At 42.3% G+C, this 25,440-nt stretch overlaps 1 protein-coding gene across 1 annotated transcript in view; it reads right to left on the bottom strand.

Moving 5' to 3' along the window:
- The window catches only part of si:ch211-278a6.1 (SRC kinase signaling inhibitor 1), a 44,934-nt gene that overhangs the window by 8,075 nt on the left and 11,419 nt on the right, over positions 1-25,440 (bottom strand). Inside the window, 25 exon segments of the mRNA XM_034711492.1 lie at positions 2,314-2,451; positions 4,215-5,017; positions 5,020-5,082; positions 5,085-5,142; positions 6,675-6,803; positions 7,233-7,391; positions 7,599-7,684; positions 7,687-7,737; positions 8,162-8,242; positions 8,245-8,319; positions 8,322-8,411; positions 8,414-8,420; positions 8,544-8,847; positions 9,647-9,728; positions 9,731-9,793; positions 10,112-10,192; positions 10,195-10,241; positions 11,218-11,393; positions 14,574-14,722; positions 15,486-15,506; positions 17,360-17,487; positions 17,906-18,007; positions 18,368-19,191; positions 20,909-21,204; positions 22,382-22,577. Coding sequence (XP_034567383.1) covers positions 2,314-2,451; positions 4,215-5,017; positions 5,020-5,082; positions 5,085-5,142; positions 6,675-6,803; positions 7,233-7,391; positions 7,599-7,684; positions 7,687-7,737; positions 8,162-8,242; positions 8,245-8,319; positions 8,322-8,411; positions 8,414-8,420; positions 8,544-8,847; positions 9,647-9,728; positions 9,731-9,793; positions 10,112-10,192; positions 10,195-10,241; positions 11,218-11,393; positions 14,574-14,722; positions 15,486-15,506; positions 17,360-17,487; positions 17,906-18,007; positions 18,368-19,191; positions 20,909-21,204; positions 22,382-22,577 — 4,209 coding nt within the window.

The following is a 25,440-nucleotide window of genomic DNA, read 5'->3' as shown; positions in this document are numbered from 1 at the left end:
TCATTATTCTGAATTGAAATGATTTTCCTCCTTCCATCTGTAAGCTAAGTTGTCATGGTCTGTGCAGCTTTCTTGCTTTGACATCAAAGACATCAGGAATCTGACCAAGAAGGAGCTATTTCAGATGTAACAGCTTGAGGAAGCCATTAAGACAGCACCAGATAATCTGAATCGTGCCTCATTAAGGTTTGAAAAAACGTGTGTGCTTTTTTTTTTTTACAAAGCTCATGCTACCATGCACGAGCAATTATAGAACCAAAGTTATTCCATCTGATTGCCTGCCTGGACTCAGTTTCTATAATTATATTCCTATACACAACAACAAACTCTGTGCACACTATATGTAGAGATCTTATGAGAGTTTCAGGAGTCTAATTGTGAATGATTGTTATTGCATAAGCTAACAAGAGCTAACTAGCTATGGGATTGGCTTAAAAGCCTAACTGTTCTCTTGGCCCCTTACTCGCTGCTCTTACGTTAAAAAGCCACAAGATGGAGTTATAAGCAACTGTTAAGTCTGTGATGGCAGACTTATTCTCTTACATCATATCGTTTTTTTTGCTTTGTTTCTTTTGTTATTCCCCATGAAGTTGTAGATTTTTTGCCACCCTAAACAGCTCAGTGCCATCCTCCCACACTGACAATTAGTTGTGATTTTGCACTGCCCCTCTGAGGACGGCACTTTCTCACACGCAGCTTCTTTTCACAATCACTGCTTTCAACTGTTTGTGGACAAAGAGAGGATGCCATGTGTGTCTTACTGAAATAAAGGCATTAGTCTTACTTCAGTAAACAAGAGTAGGAATCGACTCTCCTAAATCAAAGGGAGTGACAGGGACAGAATGAAAAGGAAAAAAGGGACGGCATAGGAACATCACAGAGAACAGGAAGCGGAAGAAGTATAGAGACATAAAGAAGAGGAAACATGAAAGACTGAAGGGTTTGGAAAGAGAGCTAGCCTCTTCATATTGAATAACCACTGATTGCTAGTGACTCAAGAGGGCGATTATTACATGGCACTGCAGATATTACTCCCAATCTTCATAGTCTGAGGCAACCCAAGCGTCATAACTCCCCCCATCTCAGCAGTTTTCCCCTCCATGCGCAACACATCCGTTTCTCTTCAATTTCCAAGAACGAATTTGTGTCTGAATTCTATGTGAAATTCTGTGTATGAAATATGAAGGTCGGGGTTCACTTTCCCGCTCCTGTTAGTTTTTGAGGTTACATTGACATTACGTTTTTTTTTCACCTGTGCAGAGGCAAAACTTCCTCCTGCCTTTCCTGGACCGACATGCTTCACTAGTTCAATTTTCTCTCCTGAGAGGCCATCTCGCATCCTAATGTCCAGCTGTATAACTCACTAGGAAAACAAAAATGTCGGCAAATCACGAACAAAGAAAAGGTGTTGAGCCTTCAAGTATAAAAAAATGTATAGACAGAAGTTGTAGCCTGAAGTTTACTACTTTTTTGCAAATAAACTGCAGTTTTATAGAGTTGTTAACAGAATTAAATAAAAGGCTCTAGACTTTAATCATAGTTTTGTGGGTCCATACTACCAGGGTGATTTCTTAATGGAAAAAAAACAGTTTATTACTTAAACAGGCCTGTTATGGTCATGTATAATGCAAAGTTATGACGTTTTACTTTATAATGAACTAAGACTTTATATATAGAGATACTAGTTTAAAATCAAGCTCAGTTAACAATAGAGGTGAGCTAATCCTCCACTCTCAATCTGATATTCAGACTTTTACACAAATCCGTCAATGCCGTGACGTTACAATCATTACATAAAAAATGAGCTGATATTTAAAGACATTCTGCGCTGAGGAGAGGAGCATAGTGGGGACATGCAGAGGTTCTGTGGGACAAGCAGAGGACTGAGTGAAGGTGAGGAGTGACAGTAATGACTGATTCATGCTGCATCTTGAGAGTTAAATGGAGAGGGGCTGAAGGTGCCAAGTCCTTTATCACGGATTAACTTTTTTATGTTAGGAACAAGGACGACAAATTTGTTGCTATAATGTGAGAGAAAAGGCTCTTCCAAAGGCACGGATCATTACACCTCTTTGTCCTCATTTCAGACAGAGAGAGCTATATAAATTAATGTCTTTTATAATTACCACAGTCATCTTCACTTGGATGATTGTTACACTCCTATTCTGTTTAATAATCCGTTAAGGCCTTGGCTTTATGATCCAAAAAAGTGACTAGTTCTGAAATCATAGAAGAAAGTTCTGTACAGTCTGTTTGTACAGGCACTGCAAGATCAAGCATGACTGGTCTTAAGGGTGCTGAGTAAGACCATACCTGCTGCTGGCCCTGAACCTTCATGAAGTCCTCTCTTTTGCTGCTTTTGCTCTTGTCTGTGCTGTTCTGCTGCAGGTGCTTCAGTTTGGAGGCAGCAGAGGAGTGTTGAATCTCCCCAATACCGGAGCTGTTCCCTCCCTGGGAAAAGAAGAGAAGTGTGAATCAGACCGTGGTAACAAACATGGTTGTACATTTTATTTTCCTCTTCAGTGCTTTTAGTTAAGGCCTCTAACACACATCAAACTATGGCGTTTATTTCAGTAGGCTACTCTGTCTCCTGAGATCAATGAGGTTTTAAGACCAGAGCTTGTAGCTTATAAAACCTAACAATCCCATTCACTGAGTTTCACCATCCATCAGTAGAAAGTGACAAAGACCAGAATACAGAAACAGCTTCAAAACTGGCGTTGCCTCAACTTACTGCAGGATCCATGCGGCAATGTGCTTAATGATCTCTCCTGCTGAGTTGTTCTGTCTCTAACCCGCAAAAAACAAATACATGCTAGGTCCAATTCTATCTTACTGTGCCTCTTGAGCAAACAGAGATTAGCTGAGGGAAAAACTAATGTAGGATTAACTGTTGTGGTGTCAAAACGCCAATGTTTCACAGCTTCGTTAAAGCAACTGGATGCTATCCCTTCTAAGCCCTTTCTGCTTTGATGTGAAGATGAACTGTGCAATGCAGGCAGAAAATATACGGTATATTTGAAGCCTGATGGATATGTCTTCATTCTAACGTGCTAATTAAAACTGAACTGCAAGGGTGCTTGAAAGTAGATCGCTTGTCAGTGCAAATTTGAAGTGTAAACGAGCGAGTGTTGGACACGAGTAGGTAGAAGGGTCATGTTGAAAAGATGAACATGGTTGAAGTTGAAATGATGAAATAATGCGTGAAGACTCTGTAATCCTGAGCCGTGCTCATGGGAAAGCTCCCTGGCTCTACATCAGAGGGCTGAAACTCACCATGACACTGGGACTGTCAAGGATTGCAGCCCTGCCCCGAGTGGGCGGCTACAATCAGAGCAACAGGGAATACTATCGAGCTGTCAAGACACCTTTCTGGAGCCGCAGCTGACCCAGGATCAGAACAATGCGTCTGATGATGGCTTGTGTTGTGTTATGGAGAACTGGAGGTGAGTTGAAAGCAAGCTGCTGTCTACATTGGGCAATAGAGTTCTACACGTCATCTTAGATATTAACAAGAAGTGTATTAGGAGTGATGTCAGCTTTTGTACCCACTATTGTTTTTTCTTGATTAAAGTAATGAGCCGAATATTTTTCCTCCTGTTTTCTGGAAATACAAAATATGATGATACAATATCTTGGAGTGTAATATTAAAATGTGAAACAGCCCATAAAATATGCCTTTCAGCTTTTTTAGATGCAGCGTAAAGGCTGATGTACCTTGACACGTCATTATTTCCTTTAAACAATTTCTGAAAGACAATGGATTCAAAGATGGAGCAAAGATGAGAAGACAGATTCAGTTCCATGGAGCTGACAAAGACAAAGAAAAAAAAGAGGAAATGAGATGTGTTTGTTTTATCTAAACATTAATTTTTATTGCCTGTTTGATGTAACAAACAGGGTAAGCTGGCAAGATTTACAGACAGAAGCAGATGACAAAGCAGAATCGATAAAGAAACAATTAACTGTGGGCTCAGCAGGGAAGCAGCTCAGACACTAATCACAGAACAGACAGGAAAGGAGGAGGTCTGTTGTCTGTCCCCTATTATAGATTTCGATTCCTCAAACAATTAGTGGATGATTTAGTTAGGGTGCAGACATCAGAGGTTTGAGAAATGAAGTTCCAACAGTCACCCAGAGAGAAGCGGTGAAGAAAGACAATAGGGCATGCTGCTTCAGAGCAGGAATCTGCACAACAGGTGGAAGAAATGAACCTGGATGGATGATGGGCTCATGGAGGACGGTTTGGGTGGGACTGGTGGCTTCCTGGTCTCTGAGGTCAGGCAGGCTGTCGTCAGTACAGGAGTGCTTCTGGATGTCTCAGTGTAGAGCTGCTCTGCGGTTGGATGCCCGCTCATCTCTATCAAGGTTTTCTCCAGCTCCCGTATAGTTTCCTCCAAGCTGTCAAGCCTCTTGTAGGTGCTGCGTCGGACATCTCCCTTTGTTTTCCTCTGGCTCTGGTTGGAAAAATTGTCCACAGAGCTGCCTGATCCAGTAGACTTAAGACAAGTGGTGTCTGAACTGTTCTGTACATCAGGGACTGCCTCATTTTCAGTGGTGTGCTTAAGTGTCAGCACCCTTTCTCCTGTCTCTATCCCTCTCTTTAGAGCCTTAATCAGGAAGCTCTGCAGGCCTGAGTGGGTAGAGGATTTTAACCTGGGTTTGGGCACAGGTTTAGATGACTCCAAAAGAGAATGCAGCAGCTTGTAGGCCTCTCTTACAGTTTTTCCCTCTCTGAGGAGCAGTAGGAGAGGCCGGTAACTTAGCTGAACCTCAGAGACTTCCGTAGTCTGTGCTGAGATGGTCAGAGTCTGCAGAGCTTTGCCTGTAGCCCTGCTGAGCTCCTGGACCTCACTCGGAGACACCGCCCTTACTTCCAGCTCTGTCAACAGCAGGGAAACTTTCTGCTTTAAATCCTCTTCAATATGACACATCTCTCGCTCTGCCTGAGGAGAGCTTAAAAATGAACCCCTTTCTTTTGTAATTTGAGTCTGGGAGGCGGTGTAATGACAGTCTGATTTTGTGATGGACTCTCTTGTACTGGGTCATTTGCTACATCTCTGACAGGCTCCTCTGAGGCCATGGAGAGGCCGGCAAACACTCTGTCAGTACAATATGGGGGACCAGAGACAAGCGCCTTTCCTATAAATGTGGAGAGCACTTTAGAGTTTAATTCAAACACACTACTTACTAGTTGTGAACACAGCATATCAAGACAACCTAGAACATGATTGGAAAAAGGGAGTGTCATCATTAACCAGATCCCTCTAGAGTCTTAAGCGGTCGAGTGAGGCAGACAGTGGGATGTTTTTGCTGCTGGTCTGACAAACTAAAGAACAACTTCAAACCTAACTAACTCAATCATTGTATTTTGAAAGTCTGATGCCTTTACAGTAGCACAGAAACTAATCATGCATATCGCTTTTCAGTCCAAAGTGCGCCAAGAATGATTGAAGGTAATAAAACAGTGTTTTTTTGTGTATTGTTAAACATGCGTTGATCAATACACTTAGTTTTCACTCTAAGTCAAATAAAATAAGATGCTTTAAGTTAGAAAGGATGCCAAGTTCTTAAAGTGTATTAGCTCCCCCCAGTGAGCACCAGACGTTGGCGGGTGGCTCTTGACTTACTATGTTGGCTGATATTACATAGAATATACTCTGTTGATGTTCACTGTATAGCCATAAAGAAGAAAAAAATTACAAAAGGAAGAAAATGAATAATGTGCTAGGCTCCTCTCCTCTAGTTATAAATAATACCAACACAATCTATTGACCCTGTTGTTGTTCCACAGATCTGTAATTTTGTTTGTCTGTGCCTTGTTTTCAAATAATTGTAAAATTCAATAAATAAAATGAAAATAAAAAAAAGAAAGGATGCCAAAATTTCAGGAAATTACCGCAAACTTCTTGCAAAGACAAGTGTTGATTTTTAGCTTATTTTAGCAAACTGTGTTGGTGCTATGAGGTAACTGCATGATGTTTGACTCACAAAGCTATTATCAACACAAGGAGCTATATTTCCAGGGGAGAAGACGTCATGAAACTCTGTATACAACTGGCCAGTCAACAAACGACAGAAAATAAACAGCAATTATCTCATGAAGTGAGCTTCACATGTAGAAAACTCAAGGCCAAAATAATTTTCTCATGCATTAAGGATAATAGAGAAGATGAAACCTGAGATACAGGGAAGCATATTCTGATCAAACACTAAACAGGTGGCTAAAGGAATGTCTCCAACAGAATGCTTTAGCTATCATTTCTGTTTAAGGTAAACATCGATGTATGTCAGCTAACATGTTAATATTTAGAACATCTTACGACTTTATAAGCCAGTGATGTGATGATGTCCGTATATGTGGTTTTATTTTTTCTACCCCTTGTGGTGAATGAATAAATAATTTATTTAGACTTCAAAAATGGATTATAAGAGGACTTGAGTAACTAGTTTCGGGCATTCTGTGACTTGTTATGGGATTCATTGGACAAAGCATAAGAACATCACCAATCACTGAGCAAGTATCTGCTGTATCTGCTATATGAATTCATGTGTTGGAAGGATAAGCAGTATATGGGTGTTTTTTGTGAGTGAGGTAAAGAGGTTAGGAGGAAAAAAGACAAAAGTTTAAGAGGGCAACAATCCACAGCACTCAGGGTCAGCCAGACCATTACCTCAGTTCCTGAGGCCTCAGAGGACCAAAGGTCCAATCTACAGAGGGATACACTTTTCCTGCTGTGTGGGCTAACAGGCTGAGAAAAGTGAGAGGGCAGGGAGATCCTGAGTGGGACTCTTTCAAACAGCTGGGGAAGGAAAAGGAGGTTCAAAAATGATCATACATTGAGGACAAAAAACACCACAGTGGCTGAATCATCAAATTCAGTCCCTGTTGACTCTACGTTCATCACATTTCAGGCAGGCATTCTCAAACACAGTCCAAGCAGCCATAAAGGTCCATCTGTCTGGCTGTGATCAGTGAGCCCTGGGTGATGATGTGTGTGACCTGAGCAGTATGTGATCTTTGAGCTCTCCCAGTGCCACGGGCAGGGGGACATATGGCACCTGCTGCTTGAACATGTGGTAATGATGGTGAGTATTCGAGTATGTACACGCAAAAAAAACAGTGGCAGATTGTGGGCGTTACAATAAATGATAAAACAAGAGCAGTTTTCCCCCTCATTGAACAACAGCCTATTGAGGATATAATCACCATATTCACAAGCCGTCTCTACGTTACCCTCCAATTCAGCAGCAATTTTGTCCTCCTCTCGTTCCTCCTTTTCCCCAGAGGCGACTGTGGGGGGTGTTGACGCTGGGCGAGGGTTTTCAGAGACAGCCCTCCTCAGCTTCACGTGAGGTTTCTGGAAGTCAGTCTCTTCAGATTCAGACTTCTATGATCACAAACACAAATATAGTTGAAATTAATAAAAATCTGATGAAACAATAATTGAATTCTGGTTTCCTTCTTTAAAAGGCAGACTAATCTGAGTGTGATTATTGTGTTATTAAAACATTTTGACTGCATAATCCCTCATTTTATATTATGCTAAGTACTGTAAAAATCAAAACTGTGTTCTTGTGAATTCTCTCATTCTCACCTTTATACTTTTGCCAGGAATGAGGGGCTCCCCACTGCGGCTGGTTATGCCTGGAGAGGACGGGAAACTGCGTCTTGGTGGTGGGGAGGAGGGGACTTGGAGGGTTTCTCTGTGCGATACCGTGGTACTAACAGCTCATCTGAAAAGAGATGTTATTCAGGCATCTGGAGGACGGAGTTGCACTTAGGAAATACAGTCAAACTGATTTTCACACATGCTGAGAGCAATTCAAAAGCGTAATGTTATGTGTCATGCAACTTGTCGACTCAAATATTGAAAGCTTGTGAAGCCACTTCTGCTTTATAAAAAAAAAAAAACTTTTTTACTTAAACTGTATCACAAGACAACATGCTTTTCATCATTTATTATTATGTTCTTGAGAGTGTCTGATCACCCTCAGGGTTTGAAAATGGTTTTAACTATTTGGATAAAATGTAAAAATGCATGACAGTCGTTAATCTTGGCTCCTTGAAATGTTGGAAGTTTCACAAGACGTTAGTTCCTTTGACGAAGATGTGTGTGTGACAGTGGTGCAGACTAAAATGCTGTACTCTTCATCTTACCAGAGCCACGCCTGTATCCTCCCTCTTTCCCAGAAAGCTTGTGCTGAGGCTTGCTGACGCGGTGCTCTGGGGTTCCAGCCCAGACGGGGGATTCTGGGAGGTTGGTGTGTTGGAGGAGGTCTTGATCTGCTTGGCAGCAAAGTCTAAGTCAGGAATAGCTTCATTAACTCAGCCTGAGTTTCCTCCAGCAACCTGTTGATGTCCTGGGCACTGTACTGGGTCAGACTGGCACGCTTCTCCTCCCAGTCCGTTCTGCTGCCTGTGAGGTGGAGAGATGGATCTCAACGAGAGTTGCAGCACTGTTGTGGTTTTCTCCAGCAATGATTCTTCATACAGACTATGTGAGAAGATAAAGGTTAACAAAGAGCAGAAATATTCCTACCAGTCGGACTTCCACGGATAAAGCTTTGTCAGCAGCAGTGCGACGCTCCAGCTCCTCCAGTGCTTTGCCCTTGTGGGGGACAGGAGGGTGATTGTCCTTGTGATGGCCAGACGGGTTCCCATGGCCACGGCTGAGGCTTGCGTGTGGGCTCCAGTTGGACAGACTGTTGCCTCCAAGGTCGTTGATAGTGAGTGGCGAGCTGGTAGGGATGTCAAAGTCTGACAATTTTCGCAATTCGTCGTTGTGCTTTGATGAAGGATTAGAGAAATCCTCCTGCTTCTTCCACACCCCTTCGTTTGCTTGTCTGGTAAAACATGGAGGTAGAGTTCATTCATCATCTCTCTGAAATATAACATTGCTTGTAAACCTCTCTCCTTTGTGGGTAAACATGTCGACTTCTTTGCATGTTTACCCACAAAGGATAGAGGAAGAGGAGCTGCATTTGATGAGCTCTTATCTGTGAGGTTAATTACACCAGAAGGTGAGGTGCTTTTAGGACACAAGGCTGATTAGAAGACAAAAACACTGGAGGGCATGTTTTAGAAATCTACACATCACGTAAAATGAATATCAATATTTTTGGGACACCTTTTTGTGAGCTCAAAGAATACATTTTAACACGGCTGAATCTCTGATCGGAAAAAATAACAATTTCCCACAGTCGAAAGCCCGTCTGTCCACCACACTTTACAAAAATCCATAATTTTCACATGAAAAAGGTGTGAAAACAAAATCTCCTCTGCAAAAGAAAGCCTTCCTCAAATGACACATTATTTTTGCTTCAGCTAATGTAGTGAGCGGCTGTGGCTCAGTGGTGTAGTGGGTTGTCTCTCAATCGAGAAACCTTCAAACACGGTCCATTTTACAATTAATGTGGAGCGTATTTCACTGTGAGTGTCCATATGTAAGAATTTATCAAACAATGTGTTCAATCCTCAGTAAGAGGGTTAAACTTTGAACATTTCCACCTTCAGTCGATACAGGGAAACTTTATGTTAGTTTTGCTCAGCTTCTTTACGATCTTTTGTAACTTTGATCTAAACTAAAAAAACAAAAAAGGTGTTGATGTGCTGTAGCTCTCAGCTGGTGTCAGCGGTTCATACTTGCGCATGGTGGCCAGGGTGTCCGTTATACTCTTGCAGCGTTTTAAAAGAGCGTCCAGCCTGTGTGGCTCTTCTTTCAGGATTTCACCGCCTCCACCTCTACCCTGAGCACCACCCGCATCTTACTCTGCAGGCCCGGGAACTGATCTACAGGAGACAAAGAGGAGGGGGGGTCAACACATATTCCCTCACATGAATCAGCCCAACTTGTCAAAGATGAAACCTTTTTGTGTTAATTAGTAAAAACGTTTTTGAACCTGTTCATGGTCACAGAGTTCATTAAGACAATGAACGATCTGAGCAATCTTATGGTGATTAAACGTTTTGACAGACTGGCTGTGGGTGACTAAAGATAATCATTGCCTTGGTGAGTAATTAGTGCATTATAAACTGTCTGCTTGAGTAGAAGACTGTTTTCTGTTTTGTTCCTGTGCACAGAATGTGAAATGTGCCAGCATGACTCACTTTTCAGCTCTGTGAGTGTTTCTCCCAGCTTTCTCAGAACAGCCGACTTCTCCTCCAGCTCCTGCACTGTCACCAGCTTGGGTTGACAGACGACTCCTTCTGGATCTCCTCCACCGACTTCTCCAGGTCGCTGGAGAGATGGAACAGACAGAAGGCAAAACACCACTGATTCCTTTGCTACACTTTAATTTGACTTAATATTTATTTCAGAGCGACGCCTTTTGAGTTTCAGGACAATCCCTGCCAATAAACTGTCTCTCAATCAACTGGCAGCGAGATCACTGTGATCACTGTTCTAGACAGCTGAACTGGAGAGTAGTAACAAGTATAAAAAGTTTCAGGCAACAAATGAGGTGAAAAGTGGAAAAGATAATCCATAAAATTTAGAGTTTGTTCATTTTTAATGAGATCAGACTTATTTCATGTCATATAAATCTGCCTGAAGTTATGCAATAAAGGAAAGTTTCATGCATAATTAACAGAAATAAATTAGCCATTAGCCAGGCTGAATAATACACATTGATTAGCTGAGATCATCTAACGGTTTCAACCAATTAGTCCCCAATCAAAATGTCCCTCAGAGTGATTCAGGAACTCTCGAGCAGCTAACAGAGAAATCCAGGAGTCATTACAGCAACGAACATTTCCACATTCAAGACGGAGCAGTTATCAGATTATTAAATCACAAGGTAGCTCTCTGTTCTTGGATTTGCAAGTCACTTCAATTAGACGCTGGACTGTCTCACAACCGCGATCTTAATAAGCATCTTGCTCCATGCTGGGCTTAATACAGTTACATTTCATCCTATCACTGCTTCAACCTGAGAGTCATCTAATTAAAACCAGATGTGAAGTTCATCATGTTACAAGCAGTTTATAAATATGTGGTTAAAAATCATTTAAAACACATTACTGACAACATATATCAACACACACTGACCAACATATAACCCTAGTGGGTAGCATAGAAAATCACTAATGCTCATATTGTTCCTTTCATTGGTTATTTGGGGGATTTACTGAGTGAAACACTTCTACTATGGTGAAGACTGGTAATTACAACACCTATTACTGTTCTACAATCACTGTCTGGAGTGAATACTGACTGAAGCTGCTGGATGATGAGCTCCTCCTCGTTCAGATACTTGAGTCTCTCCTCCTCCACCAGGAGGCGCTGTCTCTGCAGAGGATCCTCCTGCTTCCTCAGGGCGTCAGCCACGCGCACGTTCAGCTCTGCCTCTGTCCTTTTCAGCAAAGTCCGCACTGAATCCTGGTTCTCCAGCTACACACACACACACGCAAACGCACACGCACACGCACACACACACACACACACAACACACAACCACACACACACACACACACACACACACCATGTTAGAGATAACACTTCTTGGCCTCTCACTTCAGGTGGGCACATTGTACACTCAGCGAGGAATTTGGTTATGAATTTTATCAGAGTTAGCCCCGCTAGCCTCATGAGAATGGCTAGTTTGAAGTTGTGAAAACTGCTATCGCTGGCACTGCAGCATAATAATGGGGCAAGGAGGACAAGAATTGCAGCCGACTGACGATTTTCAAAGCAGATTCCTAGTGATTTACAGCAACTGCAGTTTTTGTCCCATCCCTGAGAGGGCAGGGTGTATGGCCTCTTTTTTCCCCATACATTCTTATTCCTAAAGAACATTTTGCTCTTCTTCTTTTCAGTCAAAGCTTGTAAGTTTCTAACCTGCTTAAGGCAGCAAGCAGTTTCCTCAACGTTGAGGAAGGTGTGGCTGTGTGTATCAGCTATCATTACAACATTTCCCCTAACACAGAAAAGTGGGAGCCCTGAGGAAAGCCAAAGATGTCATGACAGAGGCACTGAGTGTGAACTCAGCTACTCTCATTGTTATGAATGGAATATTCAACAGGAGTTACTGCATGTAATACAACTCCCTGAGATGAAAGCACCTGGTAAGCAAGAAAAATATAATTATTGATAAGCTTATGTTCCAGCAAGTGTAACGATGGCGAGGTATTTCTAACATTTGAAATTACTTCAGATGCTTATTACACTGCCAATAATGATGATAGGGATGTGAAAACATTTTAAAAAGTTATATAAATTCATGTTGGAACTACATTTCTAGACTTAAAAAAATATCTTTCAGCACTGTGCTCCCCCTCTCCCCGCTGCCTGTTTCCCCTGCATGCTCGGCTCTGTATAATTCATGAACCACATGTAAAATTTAAGCAGCCAGGCACCGCCCTGGGTAACAATATGGGTCCAGGGTTTCAGAGGTCACAGTTGGGCAAACTTGCAGGTAAATAGAAAAGTGTCCTCAGTGGGTACAGCCCCAGGCTCGGATGTTTGGATCTCTGTCTCTCTGTTTTAGCCAGTTCAAGGAGCTCTTGTGGATGCTGTCAGGGAACAAACACAAGCACTACATGCCTATCATCTGTCACTCCAATTACTCTTCCTTCTCTTTCCCCCGGCTAGAGACTTGAATCACTCCTCCTGCAACTGAAGCATTTATCTCATCATCTTCTTCTGGCACCTCCCACAGTACCAATGGCATCATCTGCATATCAGAGATACATGGAATAAATCAGGAGCTCCTCTTCACATTTCTGTTAACCTTCCTTGTGGCATTTTTTTCTCTTTTTTATATCAAACATGCACGCGGTATCTCAGTAAATACGATGCTATGTGCACTGAGCTTTCATCTTTACAACCTTCCATGTTCATTATTAATCTCTGTAAGATACAATGCCCTTAATGTGTCAGGCAGGACAAGTTATGTGAGCCTGTTGGTGTTATTTATAGTGTTGAAGTCAAGATCAAATAAGATCAAAGCCACTGTTCCTGCATGCATTGAGTAGAAATACTGTAAGCATAAATTTCTGCATCATACAAATAATGGCGGTGTGCGTTACATATTTAGTTTTTTCAAAAGATTTGAAAGTTGTTTTTTCTCTTCTATTTTAAGCACATTAAGGGGAACCTCTGGCCCTCAGCACCTGGAGCTAACTGAATGTGCAGTGCATGATATCAGATTCTGTGTGACTGTATGCAGTGAAATAGGAGGGACTCTGCAAACCACTACTCTTAGAGTATAATCCAGACAAATCAAATGACGCCATTCATTTACTGAAATGGCTGAGTTCACTTTAACTCGAAAGGGGGGTTGGTAGTCAGATTAAGATACACTTTTGTTTTAAAATTATCTTTATGTCCCGATGGCAATCAATACATAAAGTGTTCTTCAAAAAGACGGAAAAAAGACGCTATCTACAGCTGGAGTAAACCTGGGAAAACACCAACCATCCCTGCCATCAGGAGCCAAATTATGAGACCAATCAAATCCCATCTTGCCGTTCTGCCCGCCTCCTGCCCGTACATTTCATGTTTGTTTGTGATGTTAACTTTCACTATGATAATGTTTTGGTGTTTTCTTACCACTTAGTGAGACATGAGTTGACGTAGTGCAAAACACAAATGATGTGCTGAGGATCGGTTTTAAATCAGTCAAGATCGTATGGTCGCAAATCAGCAGCGCTCATGCATGTGAGCAGGGGCAGTGTTTTGGAGGAGCTCCAAGGGGAGGGGTTAGACAGAGTCCTGAGGAAATGCTACACTCAATTTCATGCTAGTTTTCTGTGACTACCAACCCTAGCTTTAAGGTTCCTGTGAGGACCTTTAGGTTTGTGACGATTATTGCGCCCCCTGTGGAGAAAGTTGTTACTCTTATCTCTTTGCTTGCCGTGTTAGCAGTGCTTTTGAGCAATAAATCTCCCCTTTCAAAATGTCAATCGATCGCTCTTAGAGATTCTTTGTTGTGGACAACGCAAAATACATAAGCCTGTTTCTGCAGTGTGCTGTCAGAGATTGTCCGACACCTACCCGCAGCTGCAGGTACAAGCAGTAAAAATGAAAGTACAGATAAAGCCTATCTTTACACTGATGGTCCCTCTTGCTTTATAGCTCATAAATACATATCAAAATTAATTTCATAACCAGCTAAAACTCCTCACAGGGGCTTTAAAAGCAAACAGGCCAGGTACTTTGTTAAAACCAATGAACACACTGTAAATTGTTTTCATTGTACAAGGGAGGGTAGAAGTATCGACGTATAGTTACATGCTACAAGGTCTGGATTAAACAAGGTGTATAACACATCTGAAAAAGCAGTTCAGTTTTAGAAATGTACACTGATTTACACATATGTTAATCTAGCTGCATAACATCTGTTAGTGGTATAAAGTTGGTTCAATTAGCAGTTTGAAGTTTGTTTATGTACCTTAGCACAATGACCCTCAGGCCCCTTTCCTCTTTCTGATAATATTTGATTTTAAAAAACACAGAATGATTCAGTATGACTTTTTATATCCACTCTAATAACTTTAGCGATTGATGATACAGGTTATGTAGGAAACATTAGATAAATGGATAAATGTATTTTCTCATTGAACTCCATACCTGTGTCTTGCGTAGCTGAGAGAGCTGTTTGCGCAGGTCCGTAGCGTTTTGCTGCAGGCCGTGCAGGTTGAGCTGCATCTGCAAGCGGCCGACGCTGTTAGAAGGCGGGGTGGCGGCATCAGAGCTAGCGGTTGCTGATGGTGTATGAGCTGCCAATCACAGAGCAGGACAGGGGGGGGGGGGGGGGGGGGGGGGGTCACCAGGAGGTCATTGGGAAACAAATTGGTTAGTTTGCTGGGCTGTGCTCTGGTGGGATTTGCGGTCAGCCAGCATGAAACGCAGTACAAACAGTTCACACACGCACACACACACACACAAACACACACACACACACACACCACACAGCAGAGAGGCCCAAAGTAATACACATACAGAAAATCTGGGCAAAGAAACATACACACACTGGAACAATACAGTGTGTGAATGCAAAAAAAGCGCCATATTCACAAAACTCTGAAAGCCCACTGGGAGTAATGTGAGCTCATGCTATTAGTAACCCATACAGAAGTGCAATTAGTCTATTAAGAAGTGACACACAGGGGGAGAACCATGCTCTTATCTTAACACAGGGCTTTGTGAGTATGGCCAGTTACAGCTAGCTATTCTCACAGACACATCTGCGTCCTGAACACACGTACACTCTTACACATTTACAAAGGAGTGCATTGTGTGTGACAGAACAACCCTCTGGAATTCCCAAAGGAAAAACCAAGCAGAAATTCAAAAGGTAGAAACAGAGACGAGACGAGAGAGGGGGTGGTCTGCTCCCTGGGAAACCAGCCAGGAGGAAAACGTGAGGATAGACACCGCCAGCTACCCAGCAACAACCCACACTCATACAGAGAGCGGAGAGCCATGAGGGATGTCTGATAGAGAAATAAAAAGGGTGATAGAGTAGGAGATGGCAACTACCTTTCTTCTTCAGCCGTCCAGCTGGAATGTAGAAAGAGTGAGCCCGTTACCGAGGAATTAATGAGAGGATGAGAGAGAGAGAGAGAAGAGAGAGAGAGAGAGGAGAGAGAGAAGAGAGAGAGAGAGAGAGAGAGAGAAAGAAAGAGACAACCGGCTAGACGTCTTAAAAGTTTAATTTACAGATGATGACCCTGGACGGAATTTTTATGGACTACAATGGAGAAAATGACTGATGTGATGCCTTTTTCTTTTGGCAAAGTATCAAGTTGTGAGAAGCTTGCAATTGCCCTGTGAAGGTCTGGCAATGAAAAGCTTTGTATGTTGGTAGAAAAAAAAGGTCTGAAAATTATGTACAGAGGAGGAAAAAAGAACAAAGAGGGATGAGAGGAATGAAAACATCAGGAAGATGAAAGGGTTTTATTCAGAAATACTTATTCTTCTTGACTAGGTTAATCCCCTTGAGAAAATGATCCCTGTCAGTATCTTATAAATTCACAGCTGATAAATGTTTGTTTGTGAGAACACAAAAACACAAAATCCTTCTCTGTGGATCCAGCAAAGCGTAAATCTTAAGTTTAAAGAAGCCTTCAAAATACTCCAAAGCTGTCTCATTACCATGCCAAGGGGTTATGTTTACAGTCATGTATGTTTGGAGCTGTTGAAAGGTGTTAAAGAAACAAACAAACTGTAAGAGGGTACAGGTTGATTTTTGATAGAGCTTGGGCAGCATTTTTCACTGCCTGATAACATAGTGTTTGGTGATGATTCTAGAAATATCTCCATACTGGTTTAATTGATGAGTTTAGTATTCTCTCATCTGACTGAAGAGAAGAAAACTCATGAGTCTTTCCAGGAATGAGAGTGTGTGTTTCTCTAAAGTCTGACAATGGTTTAAACTTTTAGCAAGTTTAAAAAATTGAGTCCATGTTTTTTAGTCTTCAAGAGGTGAAAGAATCATTGGGAATTAAACTTTCAAGTTCAGTAGCTGGAAAAAGACACAAAGAGTGACAGAGAAGGAGAGATGAAAGAGGCAGATGTCTCGCCTGACTTCTTGGTGAGTTTTTAAGGATTTCTTTTTCTGCTCTTTAAGGCGAGTTAAAACAAAGTGTCTTGTCTTGTTTGTTTAGCTGAGATTATCTGGGCTGATTTCAAAGCCGTCAGTCAAACTTAAGGGCTAAAGGTGTGTCTCGGTCTGCTCCCAGGCAAACACTGCTGATAAAACAAACCGCCCACTGTAAATGCTTTACTGTGTCAGTGTGATTTCAGCGTGACTTCAGGAGTTGAGCTGCTGATTCTGAACTCATCAGGAAGTCATCTTCAAATAAAAAAATCTTTAGTGTATCGTTAATTTAGGCTGCATGTTCTGGCAAATCACTTGGCAACCATGGTAACACACATGTGCACCAGCGGGTATTCCAATAAAAATAAAAGTTGTGATGTGTTTTTTCTCTGTGTTCTTTGAGCTCTGTCGGTTCATAACGTGGGTGGAACAACAATCCAACTGTTTACTTTGAAGAATACAAGATTCTTCTTTTCGCCCCTTATCTTCACCTTATTGTTATTATTCAGTACATGGCTGATAATAATAGTACCCATAATTTTAATGTGTCTTTGTTAGCATTATTTGACAACAGGAAACATAAATACAGGACTAGAGGGATTCAATCACCAACTTATGAGTTTTCAAGTTGAGGTAAGTGTATATGAAACCAGCAGGTCTCCATCATTGCTTGTTTGAGTGCAATACCCTCTTTTCTGTTATCAGGAAAAGGAAACAATAAAAGGAAAATTTAAACGGCACAATTTCATCAGGACAGCAGGGTAAGTGACACAAAGGTTTACTAGACGGTTCACAGATAAGCTGCTGTACTCACGTCCAGTGGCCGAGCCGTCGCTGTTGGTTTCGGTCTTCTCGCTGGAAGAGAAAGGTAATGGCCGTGAGAACTCCGTCCCTTGGTCCGGAGGGCAGCCGGCCATCATGCAGAGACGCAGCAGGCCGCATCTGAGGATCAACGGCCACAGGGCAAGGCAATTACAGTGCTTACGCTAACAGCACTACTACTGGCACTATCAGACTGATTACATTAACAAGTGCTCCCCTTGTTAATGAGCCCCTGTTGGTGCTTAAAGGTGCAGAGATAACGATGTTCAATGTAATGAGGAACTCTACTGCAAAGCTATCTCACATATCTCTATGTATCGGTGCATAAATCAATAGCACTGTGCCCCACAGTTACGCTTAGTGGTCTGTGCCTTTGCTGTGCTCACACTAAATAGTGAACCACTTCACTGCTATGGTGCTGATAATGGCTCGGATAATAGCCCGCTGCTGTTCCTGTCGATAATGCTGCTGATGTGTCTGAGCTGAAGCTGTATCTGGGACTTTTAGAGGGTTAATGGGGTATAATGGAGATTCTTACGTGCTGTCACTGTCTGGTGCTCTGGTCAGTACACTCTGGACGAGGCCAGTAAGGCTGGCTATCTGCTTCTCCATTGCCTCCATGCGCTCCAGACGTTGATCTCTGCAGAAGTAAATGCCACAGATGTGATACCAAACGAAGAGGAGTCACACAGAAGATTTTGAAAAATAATTGCCTTATAGATTTGTAATTCATTGTTGCATAGTTATTGATAGAGATTTAAATGTGCCTGTAAACTTTGTCAAGCTATGGATTTGATATTAAGTTAGTCACAATCAAAGAAAAACATCCAACTTTTTAAAGTTTAAGACATAATATTCTGCTGATCATCCTCATTAAAATTGAGAGAGTGGTTTAATCAAATTTCATTCTTGGTGGAAAATTGTGTTCCGGTAGATCTAAGAAGCTGAATTAGAAGACAAAGATCCTTTTTTACACCAGACAACACTGACTCATACTCACCTGCTGGTGTCCGGGTCTTGTCCAGACATCGAGGAACTAAAGCCAGGCGTAGCCCTGCCGCCTTCCCCAGGTCCAGCTGTCAGACACAGAGGCTCTGAACCAGAGCTGGGCCTTGACTTCGGACTGTCTACAAACACAGAGGAGGAGGCGGAGTCCTTTCGGAAGGACTGCCGGACAGGTGAGGCTCTGCTGGGTGAGTTGGAGTACGAGTCCCTGTCCCTCAGCTGCATGTCCGGGATTTTCTGCGGGGATGAGGGTGGCATGCGGAAACCCATGCCCAGTGTTGCTGAGGAGTATGTATCAGAGTAGAGTGAACCTCCAGGCTTGTAGAGGGAGTCCTCTAGGTCCCCTTGAAGAGCTGCAGCTGAGTAGGTGCTGAGTGAGCGCACAGAGCCTCGGCGGTACAGGCCACCGGAAACAGGGAAGCTAAAGGGGTCTCCGAGTGTGGCTAACGACTGGGTGGAAGCGATGCTGAGGCGGCCCTCATGCATCAGGCTGTAGGGATCTGCATATAATCCTTCATTCTTCATCAGGGCCATATTTTTTGCAGAAACTTCCTCATCAGGCTTGACGTCCCGGCGCTCCAGGATGGCACTGGGTGAGGGAGTCAGGCCTACGTTGGCACCATGGCCAGCTGAGGGATGGTGGGGATGTCGTTGCTGTTCATGGGGGGAATGTGACCCGGCGAAAGATGGAGGACGGCCACCGCTGTAGGAAAGGCGCGAGCGGGACGGGGAGCCAGAGGATGCTGAGGATGTGGAGGATGGGAGGGTGTTGAGGCGCCGAGTTGGGGAGGAGTCCCGAGAGGAGTACACCATGTCTCTCTGAAAAAGATCAAGCAGGGGTGATGGTAACCATGGAGACATATGGATGACAGCGCCGTGTTTCCTGTGCGTCAGTTTGACGAGAAGACGAGAAGATCTGACTGACAGTAGGCAGGCTGTCATAGTCTACAGACGCCAAAAAAGATGAAGTTTCAAAAGAACAATTATTCTTGCCATTGCAGATTTGTTCTCAGAAATGTTCTTGATTGTTTCTAGTTTTATTCAATCAGCTACTGAAAGAATAACTTACTGTTTCTAAACGGAGTGTGAAGATTTAAGGAGTTTATACCTCTAATTCTAACAAAGTTATCTTGTATTCCTTCACTTGTTTTCTCATGTATTTATAGATTAATATTACAATACTGTGTTCATTCAATTCGACAGGATGCAGAAGACAAAACAATAAATCATTCTAAAGAAAACCAGATTTCTAACATTGCTGTTTTCTTCTACTTTTTATTGCTGAGCATCATAAACTGTCTTAAGTGTTTCTTTGAACAATCCTTGTCTTTATTTTTCTGCTGTAGCAATGTTTCTAATTTATCTGGCTCTGAAATGCATACTCTGCTCATAATTTGTTTTTATGCTCATTAAAGTCTTTCTTCTGTTTATTCGCTTCTGAGCATTTGAGCTATCCTTGTCATGTAGCACAACATCAAGCACATACACAAAACAGAGCAAGACAAGTTTTATGGATTTGTCCATGGACATTTTATGCCCATGGACAAATGCATATACACTATGCAGACACTACTACATGAGGTCTCTTGTTTGCACAAGCTATTTGAGCACATGAACACGCAACAAAGCAGCTAAAAGCAAAGCTAAACGTTCTCCACAAACCAGTATTAGTGCAAAACATGCAGAGAAGTCCATTACTACATGTCTTTTTCTGCAGACTTTGTCTCCATTAAAGACAGGCAGAGATGGATTTCACACTAAATGAGCTGATGGATAATTGGTGGGTGATTCTTGGTTTTGTGCAGCGAAATGTAGTTTGGAATGATGCCTTTAAAAGGTCTTGGTATCAAACTCAATTTGAGTACAGACTGTAAGTGTGGATCTGCAGTTCATAGGTGTTGAAAAGCTCTCTTTCTTTAACTCTTCAACTTTTTCTGTGCTTTCGATGTGCAGGCACACTCAAGCATTCAAGCAAGTCATACATTCAGCAAAGTACATGCAAACACAATGTGCACAGCAATAATTGTGGTTTTTCACGGCCTGTTTGTACGGTTAATAGCAGTCGTCTTCTCTGTATTGTGTGAATAATGCAGATGGTAAGCAGGGTTTTGTGTAAAATAATTAAAAAAATGTCTCCCCCAGGCTTCCTTGATCATCAGTGAAGCAGAAATAGCTTCGGATGTTAAAATATGCTCATTTCACAGAGGAACATTCTTCTCTGGTGTCTGCACAGCAACAGATGGCCTACTTGAAGATAAGAAACTACATTTCCAGGAGGAATACCTGTTAAATTGCAAACCCATATACGTCGAAACAGCCTGTCAAAGTTACAATGAAGTACAAAACACACTATTAACTCGCTAAAGAAGCACACTAATCCTCTTTATATGTAGAGGCGCGGAAATGTTGCTGTACTCACTGACAGCTCAGTTGTCAAACATCGGACTAAGAGACAGGGAGATCAGACAGGATTCTCCTCTCTCTAAAATAACACTGTTTTCTCTTTGACTTCCCCAATCCCCCGCTCTCTGCTCACCCTCAGGTCTCCGTTAGCCAGGTGTGCAGCAGCAGGGTAGGAAGCGTAGATGGGCTCTTTGCGGTATATCTTGATGATGCTGCGGTCCTGGATGTCCCGAACGTCCTCCAGCTCGTAGAAAACATTGCGTGCCTCATCTTTGATCAAGATGGCCGTGTTGGGCGACTTCAGCATACCTGCTGTTAGCTTCTGAGGGAACATGTGTACGATGAGAGCGTGCAGTGTGTCCAGGCTGCTCAGCTCGTGGGTGATGTGCACGCGGCGTGTCTCATCTCCATACTGCAGGAACAGTACACCTGGAGAATAAGACAAGAGACAATTAAGCAGACGGTGAAAGACGGGCGAAGATCCTTGGCCTTGTTGGCCATGTGGTGAAAATGTGTTGTCATTTGTCCATGTAATTCGTTTTTCATCAGTCATTACCATGAATTATCATCATCCACAGAGTAAAAACCAGTTTTCCTTTCTTGATGTGAGAAAAGACTGTGGTAGCTGTGTGAGAATTCACAGCTAAGGTGCAATGATTCGTGCCTAAGGGAGGTGGAATTTTTCCACTACTATTTCATGAATAAAACTTTTTCCTCCCATCAATAATCAAAAAGTCATCATGAATATTTAGTTTACAGAAAAATGTTTCACTTCATTGAAAACTTTGCCAGATGCTGAGACCCTTGATTTTGTAGGTAAAGGTGAGTCTGATGCCTGACTAACCTGAAAACTCATCTTCATACACGGCGGGACAAACAAAACAACAGAGAAAGCAAAGAAAAGCCAGTGATTAAAAGTCAAGTAAAAGAAGTGCGATATCACAGACGAGTTGGGGAGAGAAGAAAACAGAGTGGTTAGTATGGAGACATGGAGAGAAGAGACTGGCGGCTTTGCTGCTCTACTTCTGTCTGGATACATCAGTCACTGCCACTTCAGCTTCACAGCCATTGTCTCATCTCACTGCAGGTGATGCAACGCCACACCTTCGTCTTTATGAGTTTGGGCTAGCTCCACCCTAATCCTCTCTACACCCTAGAGGTCTCTTTGTAGTAAAGCTGACCTCCACTCTGTTATTTACTCTCAGGGTTGCACAAACACATCCCCTCTGATATTGTTGTGGTATTACAGTAAACATTGCATGCTGAAATAAGTATGTAAAATAGCTGTGCTCCCAAACTTTGCATGGCTGTATCATGACTGTGTTTTGTCTCGACTATAATGACATGAAGTTGTTTATGTTTTCAACTATTTCAAAAAGTTTTGTCATCTTTGAACTCACAGCTCTAGAGTTCTCTACAGCCCCGAACCTCACAGTTTGAAAACTGTTACTGAAAATGAGGTGAGAGTGTTACTCTTCTTCCTTCCCTCTTTAAGTACAGCTCTTCATTCTCGCAGCTACATGACTTAAAGTGACAACTGCAAATCTGCCTTAAGTCCCAGCAGCGTGTTGTGACAGAGCCTGCCAGCAGAGCATCAAATCTTAACCTGGAGATCGCAGCTTATTCTGGCTGGCGGAGCGGGACAGCGGCAGGCTCTGGCGAAAACGGTTCATCCGGTTGAACCCAATGGGCATGTCGGCTTCCGACATGGTCTCCAGGGATTCAGCGGAGGCGAAGGAGAGCTTGGCGGCCTGGTCAGCAAGCCCAGACTGGGTAGACTGGGAATGCCGGGGACTGCGGCTCTGCTGGAAAAGAGAACATGTATTAGAGAGGAAATCAAGGCGGAGAGAATGGATTGGATGGGGCCTATGAAATAAAGACCAACTAGAAAAGGGACAGTGAGCACTCAATGAGACATCACACAATGAACCACATAACAAGATTAAAAGACCGTGACAATAGTTTAGTCATCAGCCATTCACTAAGATTAACTAGCGCCACAGTATCTAACTTCAGTTGAATACTGCAGCAGGAAAACACAAAAACGTTGTTCCCAAATCATGCAGGACTCCAGGGGGCCGGCTTTCATGAATCACCTATGGTCGGTAAGAAGCAAATGAAGCTTAAAATTGTGCTCCAGCTTAGCATAAGTTATGTCATGTTTGCTCGGCTCTGCACACCTCCCACAAACGCTCATCCAAACTCTTGTCCCTGTGCGGCAACAAACTTTAAACAAGTGCTCGTGGGGTGGGAAGAGAAGCTCATGCAAATCCTGGGCTGTCACTGTGGGTTTATCCTGCTGGCCTGTGCCCAGGCGTCTCCCGCTGAGAGACAGTTAGTGCAGCTGGGACTGAGCTCACTGAACTGGCTCCCTGATCCCCCCATCGCTGTAGCTTCTCCTACAGCTCGCAGGCTGCTGTAATGAGCTCCCAGAATGCTATCTGCTGGTTGTTTGGATGACAGAGGCAGACACACCCTCAGTACAGTAACTGTCTCCTCCTTCTCACACCATGAGCACAACACATTTCTTACCAGATTTTTTCTTTTCATTCTGCCCGAGTTAAACTGCAGCACAGAGCTAATGTATATAAGATCGCTGTTACAAGAGAGGGGCAGGCAATAAAGTTACTCTCCTGAAAGCTCTTTTCACTTATGGATTGTGTTAATCGGGCAGTGTTTATGTTGTGAATTGTATTTATATGCGCCTTTTATTACTATGAGTGAACAAATAAACATAGTCGGATGTAATTAATGTAGGAGCGACAGAGGCAATGAGCACAGAGGGCCATCTCTGCACTCATCGACCCCCTGCAGAACTTTAAAGAACACACTCATTCAACCATTGATGACTTTGTTAATTAAGACAAGAGCAAATTTTGCTCATTAAACTAGAACTGCAACAAAAGATGACATATACCTAGATGTTTTTGTTCTGTAAACTTCTCAGCAATTTACTAATTAATATGTAAAAACAGGGGAACATATCTCAACTGTAAGATGGCTGAAAAGTGTTGAAAGTGATGAAATTGGATATGGACATTTTTTGTTCAACCTGTTAAATATTGTAGTTCATGACCGAAGATCTACAAAGATAATGAACTGATCACAGTCAGCCTCAGCTCTACTTCACAAAGCTTATGCTTATTTGCTTGTTAAAAATGAGTGAACAGGATAAACACCACACTAGTTTGAGATACGCATGATGTCACTGTGAGCATGTTAGCATCCTGACAGTTGAATTTAGAGCCCTGATGGGTCTAAGTAAAGCCTCTCAGAGCTGTCAGCATGATTTCTTGTTGCTTATTAATAGGTTAAGTAATTAATCATGTCCATTAATCACTAATTTAAACGAGTGTCAAGGATTAATTTTCTGCCAATCAATTAAACAACTTATTTTTCTACTCCTGCGGTTAACTAGCCAAATGGGCTGTAGCAACATTTCACTTCCAGTGTCATTGGTGATTTGCTTTATAAATTCCCTGCTACTTTATCAGATGTGTTTACAAGGAAAGTTACAAACATCAGAACTGAGAGGCAGAACAATCCCTTTTATAATGCACACTTCTTCTCCCACTATCATACATAATTCAGTCAAATAAACGCCTACACACAGATAACAGTGGTGGTGTTCAGTGGTAGAGGTAGAAGACGGTGTCTGGATACACCAAGGGATAGTGATGCTGACAGATAACCCCCAGCATGTCTTCTAATAGGGTCATTTATCTAAACTGTGACCACTCTGAACAAAAACACAGGCAGCAGAAACTCCAACAGAGACACACGTATTGCTGTGTCCTTTTTCTGGGGCAGCTACAATTAGGTTTGAAAAACACAAGGGCATTAAATGCTGTATGGAAACAACAACACTTTTTAAAACACTTCTAAATACCAATATTAAAGGTAGAAAATAAGCCTGACAAGTAATTGACCAACTTTGAATCTTGAGCCTTACCCCATGACTCAGCAAAAGTAAAGCCCAGAATAAAACACGGCACAGGAATGCACTGAGTGTTTAGTATGAAATATAATCTCTGAAATGACTGTTTCAATATTATTAACATTTCAAGGGGATTCTTCTGAAAGTAATTGTTCAGTTTTTACTGCATGGTTGTTCAAGAAACCTTCATTTGTCCTCGTCCTTTATATCATGTGAGGATATTACTTCAAAGCTAAGTAAGCTGTTGGAGTTTTCTATGAAGAGCTAAAAGAAATGTGAATATGTTGCTGCTTGAATAAGGGTTATTTAGTCAAGGGAAGACCCAGAACTGATGCGGTGTGCAGATCTGTAATGTGCAGAGCCATCTATACCAGTTATCATAGTTGAAGCACCCAGCAAGGCCAGTTTTAAAAGACTTCTAAAAGGAACATTAACATAACCCTAACATTAATGAACTTCAGTGAACACTTCATTTTCGTCTGATGTGATGTTATGTAATGTTTCGTGATATTGATTCATGGGAACGTTTACATTACATCCATTATGTGTATTCTTTGAGATGTTTGTTGTATTTTATGTTTTTGTATTTTATTTATATCTTTTATGTTGTGTTTGTTGTGTGTGGACCCCAGGAGGAGTAACTGCTGCGTTAGTGGCAGCTAATGGGGATCTGAATAAAGGGATAAAGGAATAAAGGAATGATCTTGCATCACACGATGTCTTCATGA

This window comes from Notolabrus celidotus, chromosome 20 (assembly GCF_009762535.1).
Source record: "Notolabrus celidotus isolate fNotCel1 chromosome 20, fNotCel1.pri, whole genome shotgun sequence".
Classification (NCBI taxonomy): Eukaryota; Metazoa; Chordata; class Actinopteri; order Labriformes; family Labridae; genus Notolabrus; species Notolabrus celidotus.
Note: the sequence above shows the minus strand (reverse complement) of the source record. Positions and strands in the feature narration are given on the sequence as shown.